Below are 22,956 nucleotides of genomic sequence, written 5' to 3' on the forward strand. Positions count from 1 at the left end.
TGAAGTGTGCTTACATGAGCATTGCTTGCTCTGTCTGCTAGTAGACCAAGGAGCCCAGGTGGCGCAGTGGTTACACAGAGGGCTGCCAAGTGCAGAACCAGCAGTTCAAAACCACCAGCCACTTGGAGAAAGCTGGGGCTTTCTACCCTGTCCTTGAGGGTCGCTTTGAGTCAGACTCCCTGGATGGCAGAGGGGGGGGGGCACTAGAGGCGTCTGTGCAAAGATGAGCTGTTTATATAGCGGTTCCCATCGGGATTCAGAAGCCTATTCAGAAGGCATAACGCCCAACAAACCACCATAATAAATCTTAAAGAGGCAAAAATTAGGACTTAAAAATAACTTACGAAAACACGTATAAAAATGACTTAAACCCTTATGCTAACATAATTCCACAGTATTTTTGTACCATTGCCGTCTTAATGAAAATAAGCAAAATGACAGCCTCACAGCTGGCTTCCCTCTTCCGTCAGCCACCGAGCGCTTGTCTGCTGGGACTCCCCTTCTCAGTTCCCTTCCTGCCCCACCCTCTCCAAAGCCCAGAGAGCACATCCCTCCTCGAGACTTGCGGGATCCGGGAGGGCAGTTCTTTTCGTGTGGTGAGCTCAGACCGGTGGTTCTTCCCCTGCTCCTGAGGCAGGGACTCCTTCCATCCCAGGAGGCCGGGAGGTTAAAGCTTGGGAGAGAGTGTGATGGTGCATGTGTGCCCGGGGTGCGTAGGGCTAACGGGTACTGCTAGCAACAACGGCATACAGAGGGGGCGCACGGAGAGGAGAAAGCGGGACACTGTGCCGAGGCAGTATCATCTGTGGCCACCAGGGGTCACTTTGAGTGCTGCAGCTTCGCCCACAGGTAGAGGACTCGGACCTTCTTGTGAGCTCTGCCTCATGGGGACCCCGTGAGTGTCAGAATAGAACTCCATTAAGGCCTTCCATGGCTGGTTTGTTTTTTCCTTTGGAGGTGCCTCTGGGTAATCCCAAACTTCCAACGTTTTCCACTTCACCGCCAAGTTCACTGTGCATACCACCCAGGCCCCAGAAGACAGAGTAGGCATTTCCTAACTGGGATTCCAACTCAATGGGAAGAAAACCCAAACCCTTCCAACTACACCAACAGGTAACATCATGGTAGATGGAGAAATGATTAATGTCAAGGATTTAGAAGTGTCTTGCTTGGGTCCACAACCAATGTTTGTGGAAGCAGCAGTCAAGAGACCATTGGTACATGTGCTGCACAGACTTCTTTAAAAGTGTTGTGAAGCAAGGGCGTGACTTTGAGGAGTAAGAGGCGAGCCAGACCCAAGCCGTGGTATTCAATGGACACATGCATGCAAAAGCTGGACACTGAATAAGGAAGACGGAAGGAGAATCAATGCATTTGAATTACGGTGCTGGGGAAGAATCATGACGTGGGTGGCCAAATGAACACACAAATCTGTCTTGGAAGAAGCGCAGCTAGAGTTCTCAGAGACTTTGTCTCAACTACTTTGGATATGTGATCGACGGCATGCTTGGTAACGTAAGGGGACCGTGGAAAAGAGGACAACCTTTGACAAGATGAATTGACACGGTGGCTACCCCGATGGGCTCGACCATAAGAACAATGGTGAAGACGGCACCGGACCGGGGATGGTTCTGTTATGAAGTTTTCAAGAGTGCTGTGAGTCTGACCTCACTGGAACTACACCAGGGTCTCTGCCTCAGCTCCAGAACATTCCGTTTTTGTGTGTGCCCATTTTATGAAGGATCCTTGGTGGCACAGTGGGTGTGGAGTTGGGCTGCTAATCACAGGGCAGCAGTTCAAATGTCCTAGCCGCTTCTTGGGATACAGATGAGGCTTTCTGCTCCCATCAAGGTTGATAGCCTTGGAAACCCACAGGGCAGTCCTACTCTGCCCTGTATGGTTGCTACGCGAGCCAGAATCGACGTGATCACAGGAAGTGAGTCTTTTCTGAGCTGTAGTGTGTAGCAACAAAAGGACAGGCTATCTTCCTGTTTGCTAAGAAACGCCCATCCCTCAGGAGCCCTCCCATCCAGCAGCTACTGCACAGGTAAGAACTTCACACCACAAGCCGTAGGTTTGCAAAGAAGGGACTGTCTGTAACCCCAAGTAACTGAGTTGCTGAGCCCTGCATTTCTTCTGGTCGTGGGAAACCTCTTCCGGGCCTGTCCCAGTTTCGCAGCTATTCATACTCACTTAGGGGTAAATGTTCACACAACTGTGGCTCTCTCGCTCCCTCTTGGCCTTGATTCTCCTGGGAGTGGTGCCTTGTGATTGGTGGACAAGGGGCTTGCCTGGTGTGTTGGCATCCTGGGAGTGCCATCTTTGACCTGGGTGAGCCTGATGCACCAGCTTGGACCTCCATCCCCACATGCCAGCATCTTCTGCCCACGGGCTCCGGACCTGAGGCTCCTGCACTGAGCTACCTTACAAGGCTTTCTCCAACGATATGTTCCTGGACTCTGTACCGTACATGCCCTCTTTCTGTCCTATCAAGCCAGCTGTTCCTTCGTGAATTCATGCCAACCCTGTGTGGATCAGAGGAAAGGGGTGCTCCACAGAGTCAGTGCTGACTCATAGTGACCCCCTGGGGGTTTTGAGACTAACCGTTTGCAGGCGTCCTCAAGCTACGGCCCACGGGCCACATGCAGCCTGTGAAGGACATTTATCCAGCCCGCCCGGTGTTTTTGCCCCATTGGTTTTTTTACTTCAAAATAAGATATGTGCAGTGTGCATAGAAATTTGTTCATAGTTTGTTTTGTTTTTTAACTATAGTCTGGCCCTCCAACGGGTCTGAGGGACAGTGAACTGGCCCCCTGTTTAAAAAGTTTGAGGGCCCCTGCTCTACAGGATTAGAAAGCCCAGTCTTTCTCTAGAGGAGCTGCTGGTAGTTTTGAACTGCCCACCATGAGGATTGCAATCCAAAGCATAACCACTGCACCAGGGAGTTGTCAGAGGCTACTTTTTCAAAAGAAGGATTTCCTTCCCAGAAGTCTCTGGTACCCTCAGACTTTTCTGTTAGCCTTACCCAGAAACAATCTCTACCCTAACAGGAAGAGGAGGATGCCGTGAGGCTGCCCAAAGTCAGGTACCAATACCCTCCTCCAGGTACTGTAGTGTGTGGTCGAAGCCCCTCCGCGTCTCACAGACTGCAGGTGGGCTCCCCAAGAAGCCAGCCAGCTGCCATAGCACCCAAATAGTCCTCAATCCAGTCTCCAAAGAAGAGTCAAGAGCACTGGGCCCTCAACTAAATACAGCCCTCCAATCTCACCCCTAGCCCAGCTCAGAATTTAGCAAAATCCAAAAAGCAAACTCACTGCCACCGAGTCAATTCCAAATTAGACACCTGTACCATTCATAGTGTAGCTGATGGCACAGTGATTCCATTGAGCCACTATCCTCAAGGTCAGTCGTTAGAAATCACCAGAGCCGATCCTCGAGAGAAAGGTGAGGCTTTGTACTCCTGTAAAGGATTATAGCCCGAAAACCCACAGAGGCAGTTCTGCCCCATTAGGGTGACTATCAGTCAGCATCGACTTGATAGCAGCAGATGTGTATGTGAGGGACCAAGAGGAGAGAGTAGAGCCACCTCTCTGTGGGTTTCCAAGATTGTAAATCTTTATGGGAGCAGATGGCCTCCTCTTCCAGCTGGTGGATTCAAACTGCTGACCTTTCTGTCCACAGCTCAATGCTTGAACCCACTCCACCAGCCCAACCCACCCCACCACCATAGCTTGGCAGTCTGTGGCAAATGGAGAGCATCGGTCTGAGGACTTTTAAATCTGCTTTACATATTAGAGCTATTTTGAAACTCCAAGCCAAACTGCTCTTTATGAGTTCTAAATGGTTTCTGCCCTGCCAGCAGGCAATGCATATGGAAAGACTGGAGCATAACAAATTGAAAAACTGCCCCTATAAAGGCCCTCTGTATATTTAGATGGGTCTTGGTTCTTTAGGATTGAATCATGTTTTGTGCCAGAAACTGTAGGAGGTGCTAGAAAACCTGCCTTTAGTCCTATCACAGGCAACAGACCCTGGACCGGTCCTCCACCCATGACCCTGGACCAGTCCTCAACCCTTGAAATTTGGGCTTTACCCTCTGGCAGGTTTCCATGGCTTAATTCTAAAAATCACCCCAAATGCAAAGAACCAAAGGGTCTGTCTGGCCTATTAGGATAGTTTGGCCATTACACGTGTACTTCCTATTGAATGCTTAGGGCCTGGTGTGGGTTTTCAGTTGAATTTTTATCCTTAATGCTTATTAATGGGAGAATACAAGGCAGTACCCTAAAATCCAGAATTGCCCTGGGCAGAGTGGAGCCTTCCATAATATGCATTTTTCCCCGCCAGGCTGCCAGGTGAGCATCCAGCAACTTGCTCTGAGTTAGTGCACTCAGTGGTGTCATTTGGGAAGATTCTCTCTGGTCACGGTGAATTTTTGGTAAAAGCAGTTTTACTCAAACACATCTTTTGTGATGGCCGATTTAAGAGAACAGCATGTGGCTGTGAAATTTTGTTTCCTGTTCAGAGAAAAATGCCGCAGACACTGTTGTGATGTTGAACACAGCTAACAAAGACAGTGCTATGGGAAAAAGTGTGCGAGTGGTTTTCTCATTTTAAAAAAGGTGAAATGTCGATTGATGACAAACCTTGTTCTGGATGTCCATCAACTGCCCAAACTGTTGAAAATGTTGACTCAGTGCATTTGGAGTTTGTTCCACCAGGTCAGACTGTTAATCAAACTTTCTGTGTGTGTGACAAAAAGGCTTGATTTGTAGCAGATGGAGGACTGGTGTCGTCACCACAACAATGCACCTGCTCACCCAGCCATCTCAATACGCCGATTCTTGGCTAAAAACAGCATGCTTCTTCCCATTGCACCTGACTCACCTGACTTCGCTTCATGTGACTTCTTTTTGTTTCCTTGAATACAGAGGGATATGCGAGGAGGACAGCAATTTGATGACCTAGAAGAGGCGAAGGGAAAAAATGAGGGAGGTGCTGTCAGCCATCCCAACAGATGAGTTTGAAAAATGTTTCCAAGGATGAGATTGCAAATTTGACAAATGTACTAACTGTAATGGAGAGTACTCTGGAGGTGATGAGGTCGTTTTAGGGGGAAAAGCAAAACTTAAGTACATAGCTTTGTGGAGGTGAATTTCAGGGGTTTTTTTTGGGGGGGGGTGTTCCCTCTCGAATGTACACATACCCATGCCATGTACTCATTTACAATGTAGATAGACAGTAATAGGTAGCCTTGTACAATGTGTTCATCGCTGTCAATTCTGGGTTCTTCCATCTCTTTCTTTTTAAAGTTTGAGGGAAAGGTGCACCAGACATAGGAGCAGCAGGCTCCTTGTGGTGCCAGGGCATGGGGTGGAATGTCCAACAGCATGTGCAGAGACCATGTGGGCCCTGCCCTATAAGGTTCTACTGTGACGTATGGAGTCACTGAGTCGATACCGACTCATTGGCAATGGATGCAGCAATCTAGGAGAGCAACTTCAGCGACCTGAGCTGTTTCACCAGTGCAGACCAAGAGAAGAGAGTTGTTGATAACACCAACAATAAACCCACTCCCATTGAGTCCATCACAACTGGTAGCAATCCCATGGGACAGAGTACAACTGTTCCCTTGGGTTTTGAGACTGTCAGTCTTTATAGGAGCCTCTCTCTCCGTCAGAGCCACTGTGGGTTTGAACAGCTGGCCTTGCAGCCCAATACTTAACCCACTCCACCAGCCGGGCATCTGCCTTATTAGTTGCCATCAAATTGGCTCTGACTCACCGGGACCCTGTGTGTAACAGAACAGAGTGTTGCCCCATCCTGCTCCAGCTTCCTGGTAGTGGTTACTTTTAGGTGCCTCGGCATCAGTTCCAGCACCTTAGAAGCCCCTTGTCCCATTGGGCGTCCACTCAAGTACTCCCTCAATGCAAGAATACTTTCTTCGATTAAACTGGCATTCCATGATGCTTACTTTCCCGACACAATCGCTGAAGACAAAGTGGGTGCATAAGCAAATGGCTGATGGTGTCCGGCTATCAAAAGATATAATGTCTGGGGTTTAAAGGCTTGAAGGTAAACAAGTGGCCATCTAGCTCAGAAGCAATAAGACGCACACCAGCCTGTGAGATCACGAGGTGTCCAAGGGATCAGGTATCAGGCATCATCAAAACAAAAAAAATCTTATCATTGTGAATAAGCAGGAGTGTGGAGTGGAGACCCAAAGCCCATCTGTAGGCAATTGTACATGCCCTTATGGAAGGGTCACGTGGAGGAGACCAGACAGCCAGGGTGTGATGTAGCAACGATGAAACAGACAACTTTCCTCTTGTTTTTAAATGCTTCCTCCCACCCCACTACCATCATCCCAATTCTACCTTACAAATCTGACTAGACCAGAGGATGTACACTGGTACAGAGAGGAATTGGAAACACAGGGAGACCAGGACAGATGATCCCTTCAGGACCAGTGGCGAGAATGGCAATACTGGGAGGGTGGAAGGAGGGTGGGATGGAAAGGGGGAGCGGATTACAGGCATCTACATATAACCTCCTCCCTGGGGGATGGACAACAGAAAAGTGGGTGAAGGAAGACATTAGACAGTGAAAGATATGACAAAATAATTTATAAATTATCATGGGTTCATGAGGGAAGGGAGAGCAGGGAGGGAGGGGGAAAATGAGGAACCGATGCCAGGGGCTTACGTGGAGAACAAATGTTTTGAGAATGATGAGGGTAATGAATGTACAAATGTGCTTGACACAATTGATGTATGTATGGATTGTGATAAGAGTTGTAGGAACCACAAAAAATGATTAAAAAAAAAAAAGAACGAAACCCCTTGTCTCTAGGTTTCTTAGGCTGTCATCTGCTGCTCACGGTCAGATTGGTGGTTCAAATCCACTCAGTGATTGCCCAGAACAGGACCTGCCATGAAGGGAAAGCCCGTGAAGATGGCAGCCTGGGGAACCCTGCGGCACACTTCTGCTGGGTCCCCGGCCTCCAGGGCACCCAGCAGCCAGCTTTGCGGAGGCAGATTGCTCAGGCTTTGTCCCACAGCGCCAGTGGTTGGACTCAAACTATTAACCATTTGGTTAGCAGCGGAGCACTTTCCCCACAAATCACTGGCCCTGCACTGGCTAGTGAAGCGAATGCTTGGAAATCAGCTAATCTGGGCCTGGGTCTAGATCTTGGCGGGACGAGATGTGTGATCATGAGAGGTTGTTTTAATTCCCTGGGCCCTTGAGGGGTCACTGTGTTTGCATCCACCTAAAAGTTCTGTGACTGTGACTTGCATGTTGTCTATGATCCAACCATCTCAAGGAACAGAACTAGAACTCCATTGTGTGAAAACGTGTGTTTTAGCCAGCCAGGTGGAGTGGGGTCATGTGCATCAGAATAGAACTGTGCTCTGTGGCGGGGGGGCAGAGGGTGGCTTAGATCATCAGGCCTATCTTTGAAGGTGCTTCTGACCGGGTTCAAAATTCTAACCTTTCTGTCGGCAGCCAAGCACCTTATCCATCTGTGACCACCAGGACTCCATGACCACTGTAGTGTCCCCACGTGACCCGTGCGACGCTCTCAGCATGGCTGCGATGGGGCCACTATAGCTGAGACCTCCGGAGTCAGCTGTAGTGCTGGGCTGAGCACTGAGGGGCCCAGGAGCTGTCGAGCACCATCTTCAGTCTTGTGTTTCTGGTACAAGAGAAATCCCACACATCAGTGGAGGCTGTAGAGACACGCAGGCCACAGTCAAGACAGGCTGCTTTCCCAGACGCCAACGTACCGCAGTGGGGAAGGGCTATCTCACACATATCATAGACACTCCCTTCCCCCCCCCCCCAACACACACACCTGGCCCAGAAGTGATCTCTCCCATCCATGGCGTAGAGTGACTATGGGATCCCAACAGATAGAATGTGAAAGGAAACCAGATCCCAGGAAGGGACTGGGGGAGAGCTCAGGAGCCAATGTAATGGCATCTAGGCGGGGATCATCCTCGTCCTTCAGAGCATCGTCTTGTGCAGCAAGATTCCTGGCAAACGGGAGCCTTTTCCCTTCTGGATTTTTGAGCCCAGTCACAATTGGAATGATTTATGCACGAAATTGTAGAATCTATGCACCCACTAGCCTGCACTCTGCACCCGCCAGGCGCATTCGGGTCTCGGCGCGTGAAGGTCCTGTGAGAACGAACACAGAGACCAGTCACGTTTTCTGCCTGCAAGTCCATGCTGCTTTGATGGAGGGAATGAAACCAGGACAGAGGTCTGGGGCTCTGGTTCTGAGCCCATCTGTGGTCCCGCCAGCCTCCTCCTTGAGGAAAGCTTTTGGGCACTCTGGTCTTTGCACCTCTTCCCAGCTCTCATCCCCCCTGCTTCCTCACAAGGATGCACATGTCGGTGTATCTCGGCATCGGAAGGAAGAGCCACATCTGTTCTCGCAGGGCCATTTCCCTTTCACATATGGGAAAAGTAAGGGGAGCAATGAGAAGACGGCTGTCGTGTCTTCGGGAAGTTGCTGTCTTCCTAACAACTCATTTCAGAAGGAAACAGATCGAATCTTTTCTTCGGTCTTGGACACCTGGAGGCTCCCAACAAGTGTGCCATCGGAAATAGATGCGACCCCATGGAACATATCACCTTGATCATTCCATCACTAGAACCATGTAATTCCACCCATAGAACAATGTAAGACTCAGGTGCGCTCATTGTTTTCTTTCCTCTCGTTGACCTGCTGTTAGAATAGGAAAATGGCTCCCCACCCTCACCCCTCCTCCCGCTCTGACTTATTTTCCCCACAGAAGGACTCAGTGCTCACGGGTACAAGTTAGAGCATACGGGCAATTACAGGAGGAGGTTACGCTTAATCCTCTCATTCACGGATAATCACGTCGTACTGTGTACTTGTTTTTTCCAATTTTATTCCTCTCAGTTAACTATCACACACATCAGCGGATGAGCCCTTGCATTTCCCACCATGTGTATACCTGGCATCTTCGCGCTTCACTATCCAGTGGGACCTGTGAGAGCCAGAACTCAAAAGACTGCCCTGTGTTTTCCTGGTCTCGAAGGTTTCCTGCCTTCCGTGGCACACAGTCTTACCCCTTCTCTGCCGTACTCTTAGAAACTGCTTGAGTCTAACTTCCTGGCAGCAGTGCCAGGTTTCTCACTGCCATCTGGTCCATTCTGACTCACAGGGACCCTATTACCCTAGAACTGCCCCTTTGGGTTCCCCAGGCTATAAAATCGTTATGGGGACAGAAAGCCTCCTCTTTCTTCCACAGAGGGGCTGGTGATTTCCAACTACTGACCTTGCAATTAGCAGCCCAATGGCATAACCCATCACACCACGGGCTCCTTCTACCAGCAATCTGGTGCATTTTAAACAAGCACGGTGGCTGCATGGACACCGACGTTTGACAAGTGTGCTTTGTGTTACATATTTTGACCTTTTGTCATCTGCTTCAATCTCCTTTATCAGTCCGTGCATTCCGTGGTCCTCCTTTTAACGAATGTATGTTTGCCATGCAAGAGTTTCATGTTCACACATATCCAAAGGTGTCCATCGTGAAGCTTTCTGCCCTTGGCTTCATGGTTAGCAGGTCTTTCCCTCCTCACCTCAGGGTTCTGAAATTATTGACATGCTCTTTTACCACCTTTCAAGCTGTAGCTCCTGCAGGGTACATAAAGCCCACTGGAATTTATGAAGGGAGGGATCCAGATTTATTATGTTTTTAACCAAATGACTCACTGCCATCGAGTCAATGCTGTCTCAGAGTGGCACTACACAGCAGAGTAGAACTTCTCCTTTGGGGTTTTCAAGACTTTATCTCTTTTTTTAAAAAAATCATTTTATTGGGGGCTCGTACGACTCTTATCACAATCCATCCATCCATTGTATCAAGCACATTTGTACATTTGTTGCCATCATCATTTTCAAAACATTTGCTTTCTATTTAAGACTTTACATCTTAATGCAGCAAGCAGGCAGCCTCACTTTTCCTTCTGTAGAGCTGCTGGTGAGTTTGAACCTGTGCTTAACAGCCCACTCCCAGGGTTCCTTTAACCCGAGGCTATGTTATTTCTTGAATAAAACATTTTCCTCCTCCTTCATTGGAAATACCTCATAAACTTTGGGGGTTATTTCAGACTCTATGCTGTTCCCCTGATCTGTCTTCTCCTGCACTGGTATTCACGATCTTAATTATTGCAGGTTTATTCATACATTTTAATAACTGGTATTGCAAGTGCTCACTTATTATTGTTCTTTTGTGAAAATTTCTTGGCAAGACAGGCATGTTTATTCTTCCAGAAGAATTCTAGAATAATTTTGTCAAGTTGAAGAAAAAAATTCCGTTGGGGTGTGTTAATTTCATAGATTTCATTTGTACAGTGTTGCCAGTAGTACATCGTCGATCTTACCATCCAAGAACATGGGAAACCTTCCATCTACTCATTTTCTTTTGCATCACTGTTTAATAGCTTTCTTCCAGCAGGTCATGAATTTTATCAGGTTTATCCTGACTGGTTGTAGTTTGCAGATACAGACATATCCACTCAAATATAGGTACATCTATCTATCTATCTATCTATCTCTCTCTATATATACAAGAGGGCTTTCAAAAGTGTATGGAAAATGGAATTAAAAGATAATGAAATTTTTCCATCAACACTTTGAAACTTTAGATTGTGTGTGTATAACCTTATATGTATACATATGCATATGTAATGTATATGTGCATGTTTTTAAAATTCATAGAAATATTTCATTATGTTTTGATTCCATTTTTGTGACCTTTTTGAAGCCCCTTTGTAGGTACCAGATGTATATGTATGTACACACACACACCAAACCAAACATAACTCAGCGTCAGCAAGTCAATGCTGGCTCAAGGCAAATCCCCTGTGGATTTCCAAGACTGGAACCGTTGACAGGAGTGGGAAGCCAAGTCTTCAGGTTTTGAGCTGTTGGCCATGCAAATCGCAGCCCAACTCGTAATCACTGCCCCACCAGGGACACACATTCAGATACACTACTCCTCACTTAGTGACCATCTCATTATCCGACATTTCACATTTGCAACATTAGTAAGTAATCCGCATGTTAACAATGCAACACTGGCAACAGAGTAATGAGTGCCCAGGTGGGCAGGTAGAGTGTGTATCATCTCTGCTGGGTCCTGATGCCCAGCTGTGGAAGGAATGTGTGTTGGCAATTAAGTAATGATGTCATCATCCTCCATTTTATGATCTCATGTGGTCATCTTCCTTTTATGCGTAACACCAGTGTTCACTTAGTGGCCCACTCGTGGGAAGACGACCATGTCAATAAGTGAGGGCTGTGTGTGTGCTTGCGTCCATACAACTATGAGGGTATTTTCAATCGCTATCAATAGTTGAGTGATTTATCTTGGATTTCTCAAGTCTAAAGTTACAGCACACGATTATTATTTCACTGCTCCTTCCCATCGCTTACTTGTCATTATGTAATTGCATTTGCTAATCACATTTCTTGAAAAATATAAAAGATCCTCAGTGATGAAGACAGTTGTCCATCCACACTTTGAGCTTGACGTTAGTGGGAATGCTACTTGGATTTTATTTTTGAACTTGCTGGTGGAAGAGCTCAGAGCAGTATGTTTTCATCTTGTTAAGGAATTGTCCTATTTTCCTAAGCACTCTTCTTAGGGATAGACAGGGAATTTTATGAAATGCCATTTTGCATCTATCAAGGCAGGGAAGCATGTGTAACGTGTGTGTGAACATGGAGAATAATATTGATAGGATTGTTTTATAGCAAATTAGCCTTTTATCTGTGGAATCCTCGATGCTTTATTGCAATCAAAAAACATTGTGTTTTTCTCAAGCAGCAGTGTACACTTGTGAAAGCCATGGCTCTTAACTGGCACTTTTACTGTTCTATTTTGTTCTGAAAGGGATGTCTCGTTCGCGTGGATTTGTTTTTACCAGAGCGCTAGCGCAGGCCTTTTGTTATAAGCCATGGAAGCCTTAGATTTTGTTCTTTTAACCTTCCTGCCTCCACGGCGAGACTGCCCAGGCCCTTCCCTTGAACAGAGGAGGGGAAGAGAACAACCAGGCAGCAAGGAGGCAGCATCTGAGCACAGGGAACCCTGGGAGATGGGGGGAGAGGTGGCGTGGGTTATGCACACAGCGCTGCTAGCCACCAGGGCAGTGGTTTGAACTCAGCAGCCTCTCCCTGGGAGAAAGAGGAGACAGGCAAGCTCTGTTCTGCCCCGGGGGCTGCTGGGAGTTGGAATGGACTCAGGGGCAGGGAGTGTCTGAGCAGTGACAGCCTGTCCCAGGCCCAGGCCCGCCTGGAGAATTGCTGAGTGAATCCAGTGAGCAGGCTTCACTCGCCCTCTTGCCCTGCCTCATTTTAGGGCATCAACTCAGGAGAAAAGTCACCAGGCTGCGTGCGCCGTCACCCAGGGGTCTTGGCGTTAGAAGGAAACTGCGCTTCCCTCGGGTTTTTTTATTTTCTTTCCTTTTATTTTTTCTTGGAATAAAATTTTGGTTTAGGGTGGTTTTTAGGTCTACGGAAGCCTTGGGAAGCTAGTCCCTTCCAGTGGTGTTACTATGTAGCTGTATTCATCTGGTTGTTGAGGATAAACCCAACAGGGCATCCACCCATCCACCAGCTCGGCGGGTACCATGTGACCACACTGATGACACCCTGAGTTGGTCACTGTTCTTGTCCTCTTCCTCTGTGTCGTCCCTCCCCAGTAGCATGCATTTATGCCTGCACTCACTGCCCCTTAGGGATCTTAGCTGATCACTGAGTTGCCCTTGACAAGTGGATCCCATCCACCGAGACCAAAAGACCCACCTCCATGGATCCTCTGTAGGGCAGAGGAAATCTGCTCCGTCGAATTTCTGAGGCTCTAGATTTGTAGGGGAGTTGACAGCTCCCTCTTTTCCCCTGACAGAGCATGCTGGACAAGGCTGACCCCCGTGCCACTGACGCTAACCCGTGGGTGGGTTTTAAAGAAGACATCCGGAGATATGTGGGGCTCCGTGTTTAACTAAATGTCAGGCAATCATGTCAGAGGTGCAGCCACCATTCAGAATTCCAGGAAGTATGGAGTCTCTACAAACTTGGAATTCTGTTCTGTGTGTTCTCCCTTTTGGTTAGGATTCTTATATGGAATCTTGGATCAAACTCTTCAGCTGGGCACCGACCAGTCCTTCTGGTCTCATGGCAGTTGTTCATGGAGGTGATCGGGCCCACGCTCCACACGATTGTCCTCCTCGTCCTCCTCCTCAGCGTTGTCAGTGGCTGATTTCTCAGGAGTAGATTTCCAGGCCTTTCTTCAGAGGCGCTTTGGCGGTGACTTCAGAACACCAGCCTGTTTGTTGGTCAGCACCTGAGCGAGCAAACATTTGGACCCTTCAGGTGCTCCAGTCAGAGTGCAGGCTCTTTGCACACGCTACAAGATGCCTCTGCTGCTGTACGGTCAGCTACCTCGCCCTATCACAGGCGCGCTCTGCTTCTCCTGAACCCATGGCAGGCCCACCAGGCTTCAGAAGACCAAGCCAGTCTCTGCAGAGAGCATCTTTTGCACATGTGGGGCTGTGTTCAGCAGCCTCTTGGATCAAGTCTATTTTATACTCTTGAGCGGAGTCTGTCAGCGAGAGGTGCTTAGTTTGTCGCCGAAAGGGGAGGGGAGTGGTGTCTACATAATAGGTGCTCAGAGACACTGTGCTGTTTAACAGCTTGGCTCCAGTAAAGCTGGGTTGATTGCGTCACCGCCTCTGGGTGTGTTTTCCTGTGAAGGCCAGAAATAAAGCACTGATACACCGCTCTCTCCCTCCCTCCCTCTCTCCACCTCTTCCCTCCTCAGAGGATGGGGACTGTCTTTAATACTAAAGACAAGTTCAAAGACCCTTTCACTGAGAGTCGCTCTGCCATCTGATTAGCTTGGTAGAAGGATTGTGACTGTTCTCCCAGGGAGCTCAGGATGCAACGGGCCTGGCGTGGGTCTGCCCTGGGTGTCGGATGGAGGATGAGTCCCCGCCTCTCTAGCTGTCAGACTGCCCCAGCCACTGAGTCACTTCCGACCCACAGCCGTCCTGTATTAGGCCTCTCCTGACAACCACCTCTGTCCTCCCCTTCGTCCTTGAAAGTCTGTTCTTCACGTGCGTGGGAGCCCTCTGTCCCTTTCGCCCCATCCCACACTTTCAGAGGCGCCAAACACATCCATTTATGGAATGCTCTCCCTGTCTGAGGGAGTCCCAGGATCGATCTCCACTCAGTGCCCCTCATGTGCAGCCATCACCCGTGCGCCCTGGAGGCTTGCATTGTGGCCGTGATGCCGATCAGGTCTCAGCGGAGTTCCCAGACTAAGAGGGGCACGGGAGAAATGCCTGGCAATTCACGTCCCCAAACCAGCCAGTGAAACCCTATGGATTCCAATGGGCTCAATTCCCCCACCAACCATGGTGCTAGCGCAAGACCTGGCAGCCTTTTGTCCCACTGTGCATCCATCAACTCGCTGGGAGCTCACACCAGGCCTGGCAGCATGAGCTAACACCCTGGGCTCTCTCACAGTACGCGGCCTGCCTGCAGTCCTGGAAGCAGAGCCCCACCTGCAGACACACACGCTTGACCAGCACAAAGTCTTGTCAGTGCCCAAGGGAGAAAGACGCTCTCCACTGGGCTACGCATCCACCCGTACCCATGAGCGAATGCACCTGACCTCTTCATCTTGATTTCTTACCTGGCTCCTGTAGACATCCAAATGTCTAAACTCGGGGGCACACCAGGTAGAAGGTCAAGTCTCTGACACTGATCAGGGCTCAGGCAGTAACTAGTTTAGGTGTCATGGGGCATACAGTCTCTGTCACGGTTGTCGTGGTCTCTGCTATTAGAGTGGGGAAGCAACCTCGGACAGTGAAAAAGTGAAGGGGTCTGGCTGTCTTCCAAGGAAACTTTATTTATGGACATGGGAATTTGAATTCCATGTGGTTTTTTTCATCTTCTCATATCCTGAGTTATTTCTCTCTCTCTCTTTTTTTCCCCTAGCCATTAGAGAAAAACAGACGTAAGATGGGAGAAGCCAGCCTCAGTGTGTGGGCCTTAACGTAGCAGGTAGCAGGCCAGATTGGGCCTGTAAGCAACAGCTTCCCCTTGATTTAGTCAGTGCGCAAAAACTCCTAAAGGCGTTCCCAGAGGGTCCCAGGAGAATCAGGTAGATCCAGGGGGCTTTTACACAAGCTTCTGTTTGGAGCAGGTCATTTTCAAGTGCTTGGGATCCATGTAAGCGGAAGTAGAATAGTTATCCACGCCCACCAAAGGCTGCCGGACCTCTGTTTTAACCCAGACTCTGTGTGTGATAAGGATGCTGGGTCGGTGACAGTGTCTGGATTCGAAGCACTGGGAACAATCCCACAGTGACAACCCTGAAGGCAGTCAAGAGGGTGTCGCCATCATTGCAAACAGACCCTGGTTCCCCCGGGAATGGACGTCCATCATAAGCACTCGTGCCCCGTCGTTTTCCCATCCATGTGGCTGCCTCAGGCTTCCACGATCACATCTCCGAAGCTATCTTCTGAAAACAGAAGGCGCGCCTGACTTCCTTTCTAATCTTAGCACACAGCAAAGTAGTCTCCTGTTCCCCCCCCCCCCGCTTTTTCCCATGGTGGACATAGAGCCACTCAAAGAAATTAGGCTTCTCTCATGACTCACTTGAAAGAGACAATGCGTGTGCCTGCGAGCACGCTCGCCCGCATGACCGCTACCCCAGGAAAACCACCTCGGATGGGTTTTTGTCCTAACAAGCACGGAGAAAAACAGCATGTTCTTGGGTTCCTCACATGCACATCGCCACAGCCAAGAAGAGCAGGCTCTGAAAAGGGCTGGGTGGTGGTGGTGGGGGGTGCTCTGTGCCTTTTTGTGTCGGTTAGTTGGGGTCAAGCCAAGAACAGAATGGTGCCCAGCCCTGCGCCATCTTTAGGAGGACTGGTATACTCGTGCTTCTCAATTTAGGGGGCTCATCTTGCCGGTGATTCGGGACAAATTTCTTTTGTGATCCATAAGGGTTTTCATGGGTGAGCTTCAGAAATAGATCACCAGGCCTTTTTTCCTAGTCCGTCTTAGACTAGAAGCTCTGCTGAAAGCAATCTTTCATGAGTGCCCGTGCTGGTGTTTGAAACACTGGTGGCGCCGCTTCCAGCTTCATAGCAGCATGCCAGCCACCACAAGATGACAAACAGAGACCGGTGCAGGAGTGCGTAAAAAAAATACATGAAAAAATAATTACCATGACCACAACATATTTAAAACACTCCTTTCTTAGACACGTCATTGGAATTAGAGAAGGCTTACCAGCAGTCTGATTCTAGAATGGGCCAGACGTTTCCCCAGTCATCTTGTAATTTCTAAGCAGGCTTTGGTTCGTATGTGTGACCTACAAATGAACAAACCCCATATACATGTTTAACGTGTGAGCATTTACTCAATGCTTGGCAGTATGATTAGCACAGTCATACGTGACCCTGTCCTTGCCTGGGAAAGCTCAGCCTGGTTGGCACCTTGCATTTCTACTTTTTCTCAGAGAAGGGCTGTATGATCCAATCGAATTTGCAAAAAGTAGTTATTGACTCCATGTCATTGTTGAGGATTTTTTTGGTGGTGGCGGGGTGGTGGTGGTTGTGTGTGTGTGTGTGTGTGTGTGTAGGGGGGGAGGTCAAGGGCTTTGAATGCCCGAATGCAGCGCTTACCCTAACCTTTACCCGACCTTGGCTCAGGCCCAGCCTTCATGGGCTCGTTGCTGCTTCAACTCAGAGCTGCATCAGGGCAATATGTTGCCCCCAAATTTGTTTTGCCCGCCTTGGCTTTCCCACCAGAACAAGAGGGTTATGCTAGGTGCTGCGCTCGCTGGAGCTGCTTCAAAAACAAGCAGAGAAACTCACAGCCACCGAGTCGATTCTGACTTAATAGCTACCCTATAAGCCAGACAGAACTGCCCCTTTGGGTTTCTGAGATTGTAACTCTTTACCGGAGCAGAAAGCCTCGTGTTTCTCCTTGGGAGCAGCTGGTGGTGTGGAACTGTTGACCTTGCAGTTAGCATCCTAACTCATGAGCACCACACCACGAGGACTGCCAGGAAGCAGCAAATACAACCATAGTCGTGTAGACGTTGTTCACTAAGGGGCCGGAGCTTGTTTTATCGCCATCATAATCCGAACATCTCGTTGGTACAAGGCGGGAGAACCCCCAGGGGAAAAGGAGGAATGATTCTTGCGTGACTCAGATGCACCGAGCTGGGCAGCACCCAGGCTCCGCGAGGCTGTCTGGGGTCCAGGCAGGTGAAAACAGGGGTGAGAAAAGAATGCTCTCCTCACACCTATCAGAGGAGCATCTTAGAGTTGGGCGGAAATGAGGAGTGGGTGTGTCCTGAGTCTATGAAGCAGCTGCTTTGAGCTGTGCTTGGAAAGGTGTGAGTGGCTGGGAGGAGGGGCGGGCAGTCACTCCCAAGGGGAGCCTGCCCACTGCATTCACACCTCCAGCCTTCCCCGGCCACCACCCTCACTTCTGGTCCTGGTGACAGGGGCCCCTGGGGTGGAGCTGACCAGGTCATTTGAGGTGGGCAGGACTTAGCAGCATCTTCAGTGAGATGCTTCAGAGAGCCAATCCAAGGACAATGGTCAGAATGGGGCGGGATTTGGAAACAATCCAAGAAAGGGAGGTCCACTTGGCCCTGGAGGGGTAGATGGGGCCCAGTTCCTGCTTCTACCCCTTCTCTAGCTGTGAGACCTGGGGCAGGCAGGCAGCCCCACCTCAGGCCTCTGTTTCCACATCTGAGCAATGGGCCGCTTTGAGGAGCACCCCAGGAGAGGCTGAGGTGATGTCCGTGAAGCTCCTAGGGCCGAACCAGCACGTCTGTGCTGATCGTTTTGCTGTATATTGGTTTTCATTTTCTGAGAAGGATGGAGAAGACGGGGATTGTTGTGTTTAGGGGGGGGCGATTAGAGGAAGCCACAGAGAGCTGTCTTCAGATATTTAAAGGATTGCCATGTGACAGAGGGAACAGGATTATTTTTAGCGAGAAGACAATCTGACTTAAAATATGGCCTTCACAGATAGGCAGGTTTCACATCAATAAAAGAGCATGGATGACCAAGATGCTTAAGAGAAAACCAAGCTCTGGGGGCTCCCTGCCTTTCCCCTTGGCCAGACAGAGGCCGGTGGCCCAGTCCCCAGGCGTGTGTGCCCCAGAGGGCCGGAAGGGGTGCTGTGGCAGCGTGGCACATGGGCGGCTACCTGCAAAGTTAGCCACGGACAAGTGCAAAAAATAAAACCGGGGATGGTGGACTAGGGTGGCACTCAGGATAGGGGTGGGGGTGGGGGTGGGGGTGGACTGCGGTGCCGCTCAGGATGGGTGTGTGGGTGGGGGTGGGTGGACTGCGGGTGTCGCTCAGTATAGGTGTGTGGGTGGGGGTGGGTGGACTGCGGGTGGCGCTCAGGATGGGGGTGGGGGTGGGTGGACTGCGGGTGGCGCTCAGGATGGGGGTGTGGGTGGGGGGACTGCGGGTGCCGCTCAGGATGGGGGTGTGCGTTTGGGGGTGGGGGAAGGTCCTGTTTTGCTTTCCTTTCTGCGGACTGGTTTTTGAAGCGTTCTTCCAATGGTCTCCTGTCTTCCTTCCCCCTCAGGTGAACGGCCCTTCCCCTGCACCTGGCCAGACTGCCTTAAAAAGTTCTCGCGCTCCGACGAGCTGACGCGCCACTACAGGACCCACACCGGGGAGAAGCAGTTCCGCTGCCCGCTCTGCGAGAAGCGCTTCATGCGGAGCGACCACCTCACCAAGCACGCGCGGCGTCACACCGAGTTCCACCCCAGCATGATCAAGCGGTCGAAAAAGGCGCTGGCCAGCCCCTTGTGAGGTGCTACCCCACCCCACCCCTTCCCCAGGGTGCCAGGGAGCGATGGACCCCGAAAAGATAAACCTATTCCCAGGAAACAGACGGACAACGTGGACACTACGGCCCGGTGGAAACTAAGAGGCACCCTGACTGACGCACAGGAAGTCACGGCTCTTTGGTCAATAATCCTGATTTTCCTCTCCCTGCATTGTTTTTTCAAAGCACATGGTAGCCTAAGATCAAGGTCAACTCTGGCCGCCTTGCAGAGGCGCCGCTCTGAGCCCGTCTCTGACTGGAGGAGGGAAGGCGGAGGCTGTTTTCTTTTTTCGGTCTTGGTCCGTTTTCGTTTGTTTTCCTTGTCTTTATTTTCCTGGGGGCGCGGGGGTGGGGCGGGAGGGCGGGGGACACAGCCAAGACTGCCGTGGGGTTCGAAGACCGACCCTGGTGTACATACGTCGGACTGGGTAAGCTGGCCCGTGGTTATCACGCAGCTCGCCTGGACCCTTTCATGCTTGCTGTCCCTCCGACTTGTTTTCTTACCTTTAGCTGTAACGAGGCGTGTGCTTCGGTTCCCACTCTCCGAAATCACATGAAGAAGAAAACGCCACAGCACACCTGCCTTGGTGCAAGGAAGAGCACATCTACTCCAGCATGAGCTCTCCCCTAAAGACCTGCAGCGGCCACCAACAGGAAGTTCCTTCTCGGCCACGGGACGCAGTCTGACTGCCGGCTGCTCCCGCCCCACCTGCGGACAGTTACCTTAGGACAGAACTCCCAACCCTCGCTTTGTATGAATTGTACTTCTGGAGCATACGCCGCACTTTCGTTTTCTGATGCAGAGGATGGAGACGGGGAATACACGCCGCTTAACGGATAAAAGCAGCCATCCTGCTTGGCACCGTGTTAAAAGACGCTTTTCTCTTTTTTTACAGTATACAGGTTTCCCTGCGAAATCATGGCAGAGAGGGGACGGCAGAATTCACATCGCAGATGCTGAAGGAGGAGGGTAGTGTTTCAAACAACAACAAAGAACAAACGATTTTAACTCTATTAACTTTCGAATTTTCCGAATTTTTTTTCTTCTTCCGGTTTATCTTGTACCGTAATGCCACTAAAAGGGCGCAGGGCTGTTACCCTGCTGGGTTTTATTGGGATGCGTGCGGAATGGGCTCTGGAAATAACTCTTTCTTTCGGGGGGGTGGGGTAGGGTGGGGTGAGGGCAGGTTTGCTGGCGGTCTTTCCACGTTCCTACAAACCCCCCACTAACAGGTGCAAGAGTTATGCAAACAGCAATGTGAGAAGAAAATCGCGCGCTGCCAGAGCGGACCGCGGCGGAGACAACCAGGGCGGTTCCCCCAGGAGGCCGCGGTGCATCGCCGCTCTCGGAGAAGGCAGGCGCACGGGATGCAGGTGCTGAGAGCACGTCACGTCGCTGTACGCTGTGCCATCGGCAGTCTCATCACTCGGTGTCTACGTGTCTGTGGGGCTGTAAACCACTGCTACATCCATCATACGCCATTTACCTGAGAACTGACTTTGGCCTCTCGCTGGCCAGAAAAAGTAAGTTTTCATCGTGAAGGAAACAAACAACAGCAACAACAACAAAAAAACAACCTCAAATGAGGGGAGTCAGCAGTGACCGTGGGGGAAATGTTTACATATATATTTTTTGGTTTCGTTTCGTTTCGTTTTTCCTCTTCAGAAATCATGCGTTCGGGCGATTTTATCTGGTCATTTAAACAGGGAGCTCGGGCACTCTCGAGTTTATGCATGTGCTATGTCGTGTGAACGCAGGTGCCTACCTATAAGTGGACTCATTATTTCACCTGACAAATACATGCTCGTTTCAGAATCAGTGTGGGCTCCTGGAACCAGGCACGGGTCTCGCACGGCGGACTCCGGCTCCTAATACAACAGCCATCACTAGCACGGTCTTTTTATTTCTTCTTTTAAACCAATGTAGCTGTACTCGTGGTTCTGTAAAGAACCGCCGCTAACATTAGGGACTGGGAGCAGTCCAGGGAATAAAAAGGAAAGTGTTTTCTCGTGGGAAAACATGTCAGGAAAATAAAGAACACTTTCTACCTCTGTTTCAGATTTTTGAAACGCTTATTTTAAACCAAATTTTCATTTCTGTGTCCAAAATAAGTTTTAAGGACATCTGTTCTTCCATACGAAATAGGTGGGCCGCCTATTCCTTACTGAACTCATGGAATGGTTCTGCTTGGGATACTCAGCATGCTGCCTTTTAGTGAGTGAGGAGTTTGTGGTTGCCTAGCAACTTGCTAACTTGTATAAACTCATCTTACCCTCACAGGACAAAAAAAAAAAAGGAAGAAAAAAACAAAGCAAAGTAGGTGAAAGACAATCTTTACAGTATCAGGAGTAAATCTATGAGGCTTTTGTTGAGCACTTAGTTGGATTATAAATGCAACAACTTGTTAAAAAAGATAATGCACAATTTATCTCCCAAAAAAGTTGCTACTTGCCTTTACAAGTTGTTGAGAAACACACATTTGATATTCTCGCATACGTTATGGTAATGTAACGTATAAACTCAAGGCTTTTTATTCTTTGTGATAAATCCTGTTTTAAAACGTCACCAAACAGGAACCAGCATTCTAATTAGATTTACTCTATCAGGATCTATGGTTCAAATAGAACTCCTAGAGTTCATTGAACACTAAAACTATGGAGCAATTACTTTTTATATTAAAAAGACCATGGATTTAACTTATAAAAAATCCAAATGCAGGATAGTAATTTTTGTTTACTTTTTTAACCAAACTGAATTTCTGAAAGACTATCTATCGCAGGTGTTTAAAAAGAGAGAGAAGCATTGTTTTATCTAATACTGTCAGTAGTTGTCATATTCTGGAAAATTTAATAGTTTTAGAGTTAAGATAACTCCTCTCCTTGGTTAGGGAAGAAGAAAGCCCTTCATTCACCGTTGTGGAACGATGTGCAGGCTTGAAGGTCTAGCTCCACATCTTGCTTCTTTTGAGACTTATATCTAGTAGTTATAATTACAGAAACCGAATAATTGTCAGTTTGCAGGTAGATTTAGCACAGTGCCCATCACTCTGGATAGACTGAGCTGTCCTTTCACAACAGAGTGATCTGTAACACTGTAAGATACTGATCTTTACAACTGTTTAATCAGTTTTATTTTTGTACAGTACTAGTAACCTAAGTTATTTTGCTGTCCAGTTTTTGTAAATCAAATGAAATTATAAAAGAGGATTCTGACAGAAGGTATTTTGTACATATGTATATATGTTGTCCAAATAAAAATAATAAATGATTAAAGATGGAATCGTTCCGACCCTTTTGTGCCTGTAAGGGTGTGTGTGGAGGGGTATGGATGTGTGGAGGGGCGTTTTACCAAACTGGAAGCCTTACTTTAACCTCTGTTCACGATTTTTATGCTCAGCTCAAAGATGGGTTGTGGAAAAAAATAGATGGGTTGTGTTTTTTTTTTTCAAAGATAGTTTTATGCTATGCCTTTCAATCTGTGCAACATTTGAATAGCCTGCGGGCATTTATTATGCCCAGACCTTTGAAGACATTGGTGTCAGGGAGGGCAAACTGAAACCACCATATTGTGCCTGAGGGGGGTATTTTTACTTCCAGGTAAATCATATAGAGAACTTTATAAGGCTTATAACTGTATGGGGGTACAGCAGGCACTAGTCAGAACATGTTAGAGACATACATTTTGCTGTTATTATTGGTAAGAGCACATAGACTGAGGGCTTAGAGCAGCAGCTCTCAACCTGTGGGTCACGATCCCTTTCGGGGTCAAACAACACTTTCAAAGGGGTTCCCTGATTCATAACAGTAGCAAAATGACAGTGATGAAGCAGTAAGAAAAATAATTTTATGGTTGGGGGGTCACCACAACATAAGGAACTGTGTGAAAGTTTGAGAACCACCATTAAAGGCAAAGCCATAGACACAATAACCCAAGTGAAGATGAACATGTGTGTGTGTGTGTGTGTGTGTGTGTGTGTGCTATGTATAGATAAATAGCGAACTGTTGTTATCTTGATTTGGGGGTTGGTCCTTGTATT

General features: G+C 48.8%; 1 protein-coding gene across 1 annotated transcript in view; it reads left to right on the forward strand.

Moving 5' to 3' along the window:
- KLF9 (KLF transcription factor 9) overlaps positions 1–22,180 on the forward strand; it is a 36,367-nt gene extending 14,187 nt beyond the window's left edge. The window contains exon 2 of the mRNA XM_075560552.1: positions 18,674–22,180. Within this exon, the coding sequence (XP_075416667.1) occupies positions 18,674–18,903 (230 nt within the window). The 3' untranslated portion in view covers positions 18,904–22,180. The remainder of the gene's footprint in view (positions 1–18,673) is intronic.
- Positions 22,181–22,956: the final 776 nt, after the last annotated feature.

The sequence above is a fragment of the Tenrec ecaudatus genome, chromosome 10, assembly GCF_050624435.1.
Source record: "Tenrec ecaudatus isolate mTenEca1 chromosome 10, mTenEca1.hap1, whole genome shotgun sequence".
In the NCBI taxonomy this organism is placed as follows: domain Eukaryota; kingdom Metazoa; phylum Chordata; class Mammalia; order Afrosoricida; family Tenrecidae; genus Tenrec; species Tenrec ecaudatus.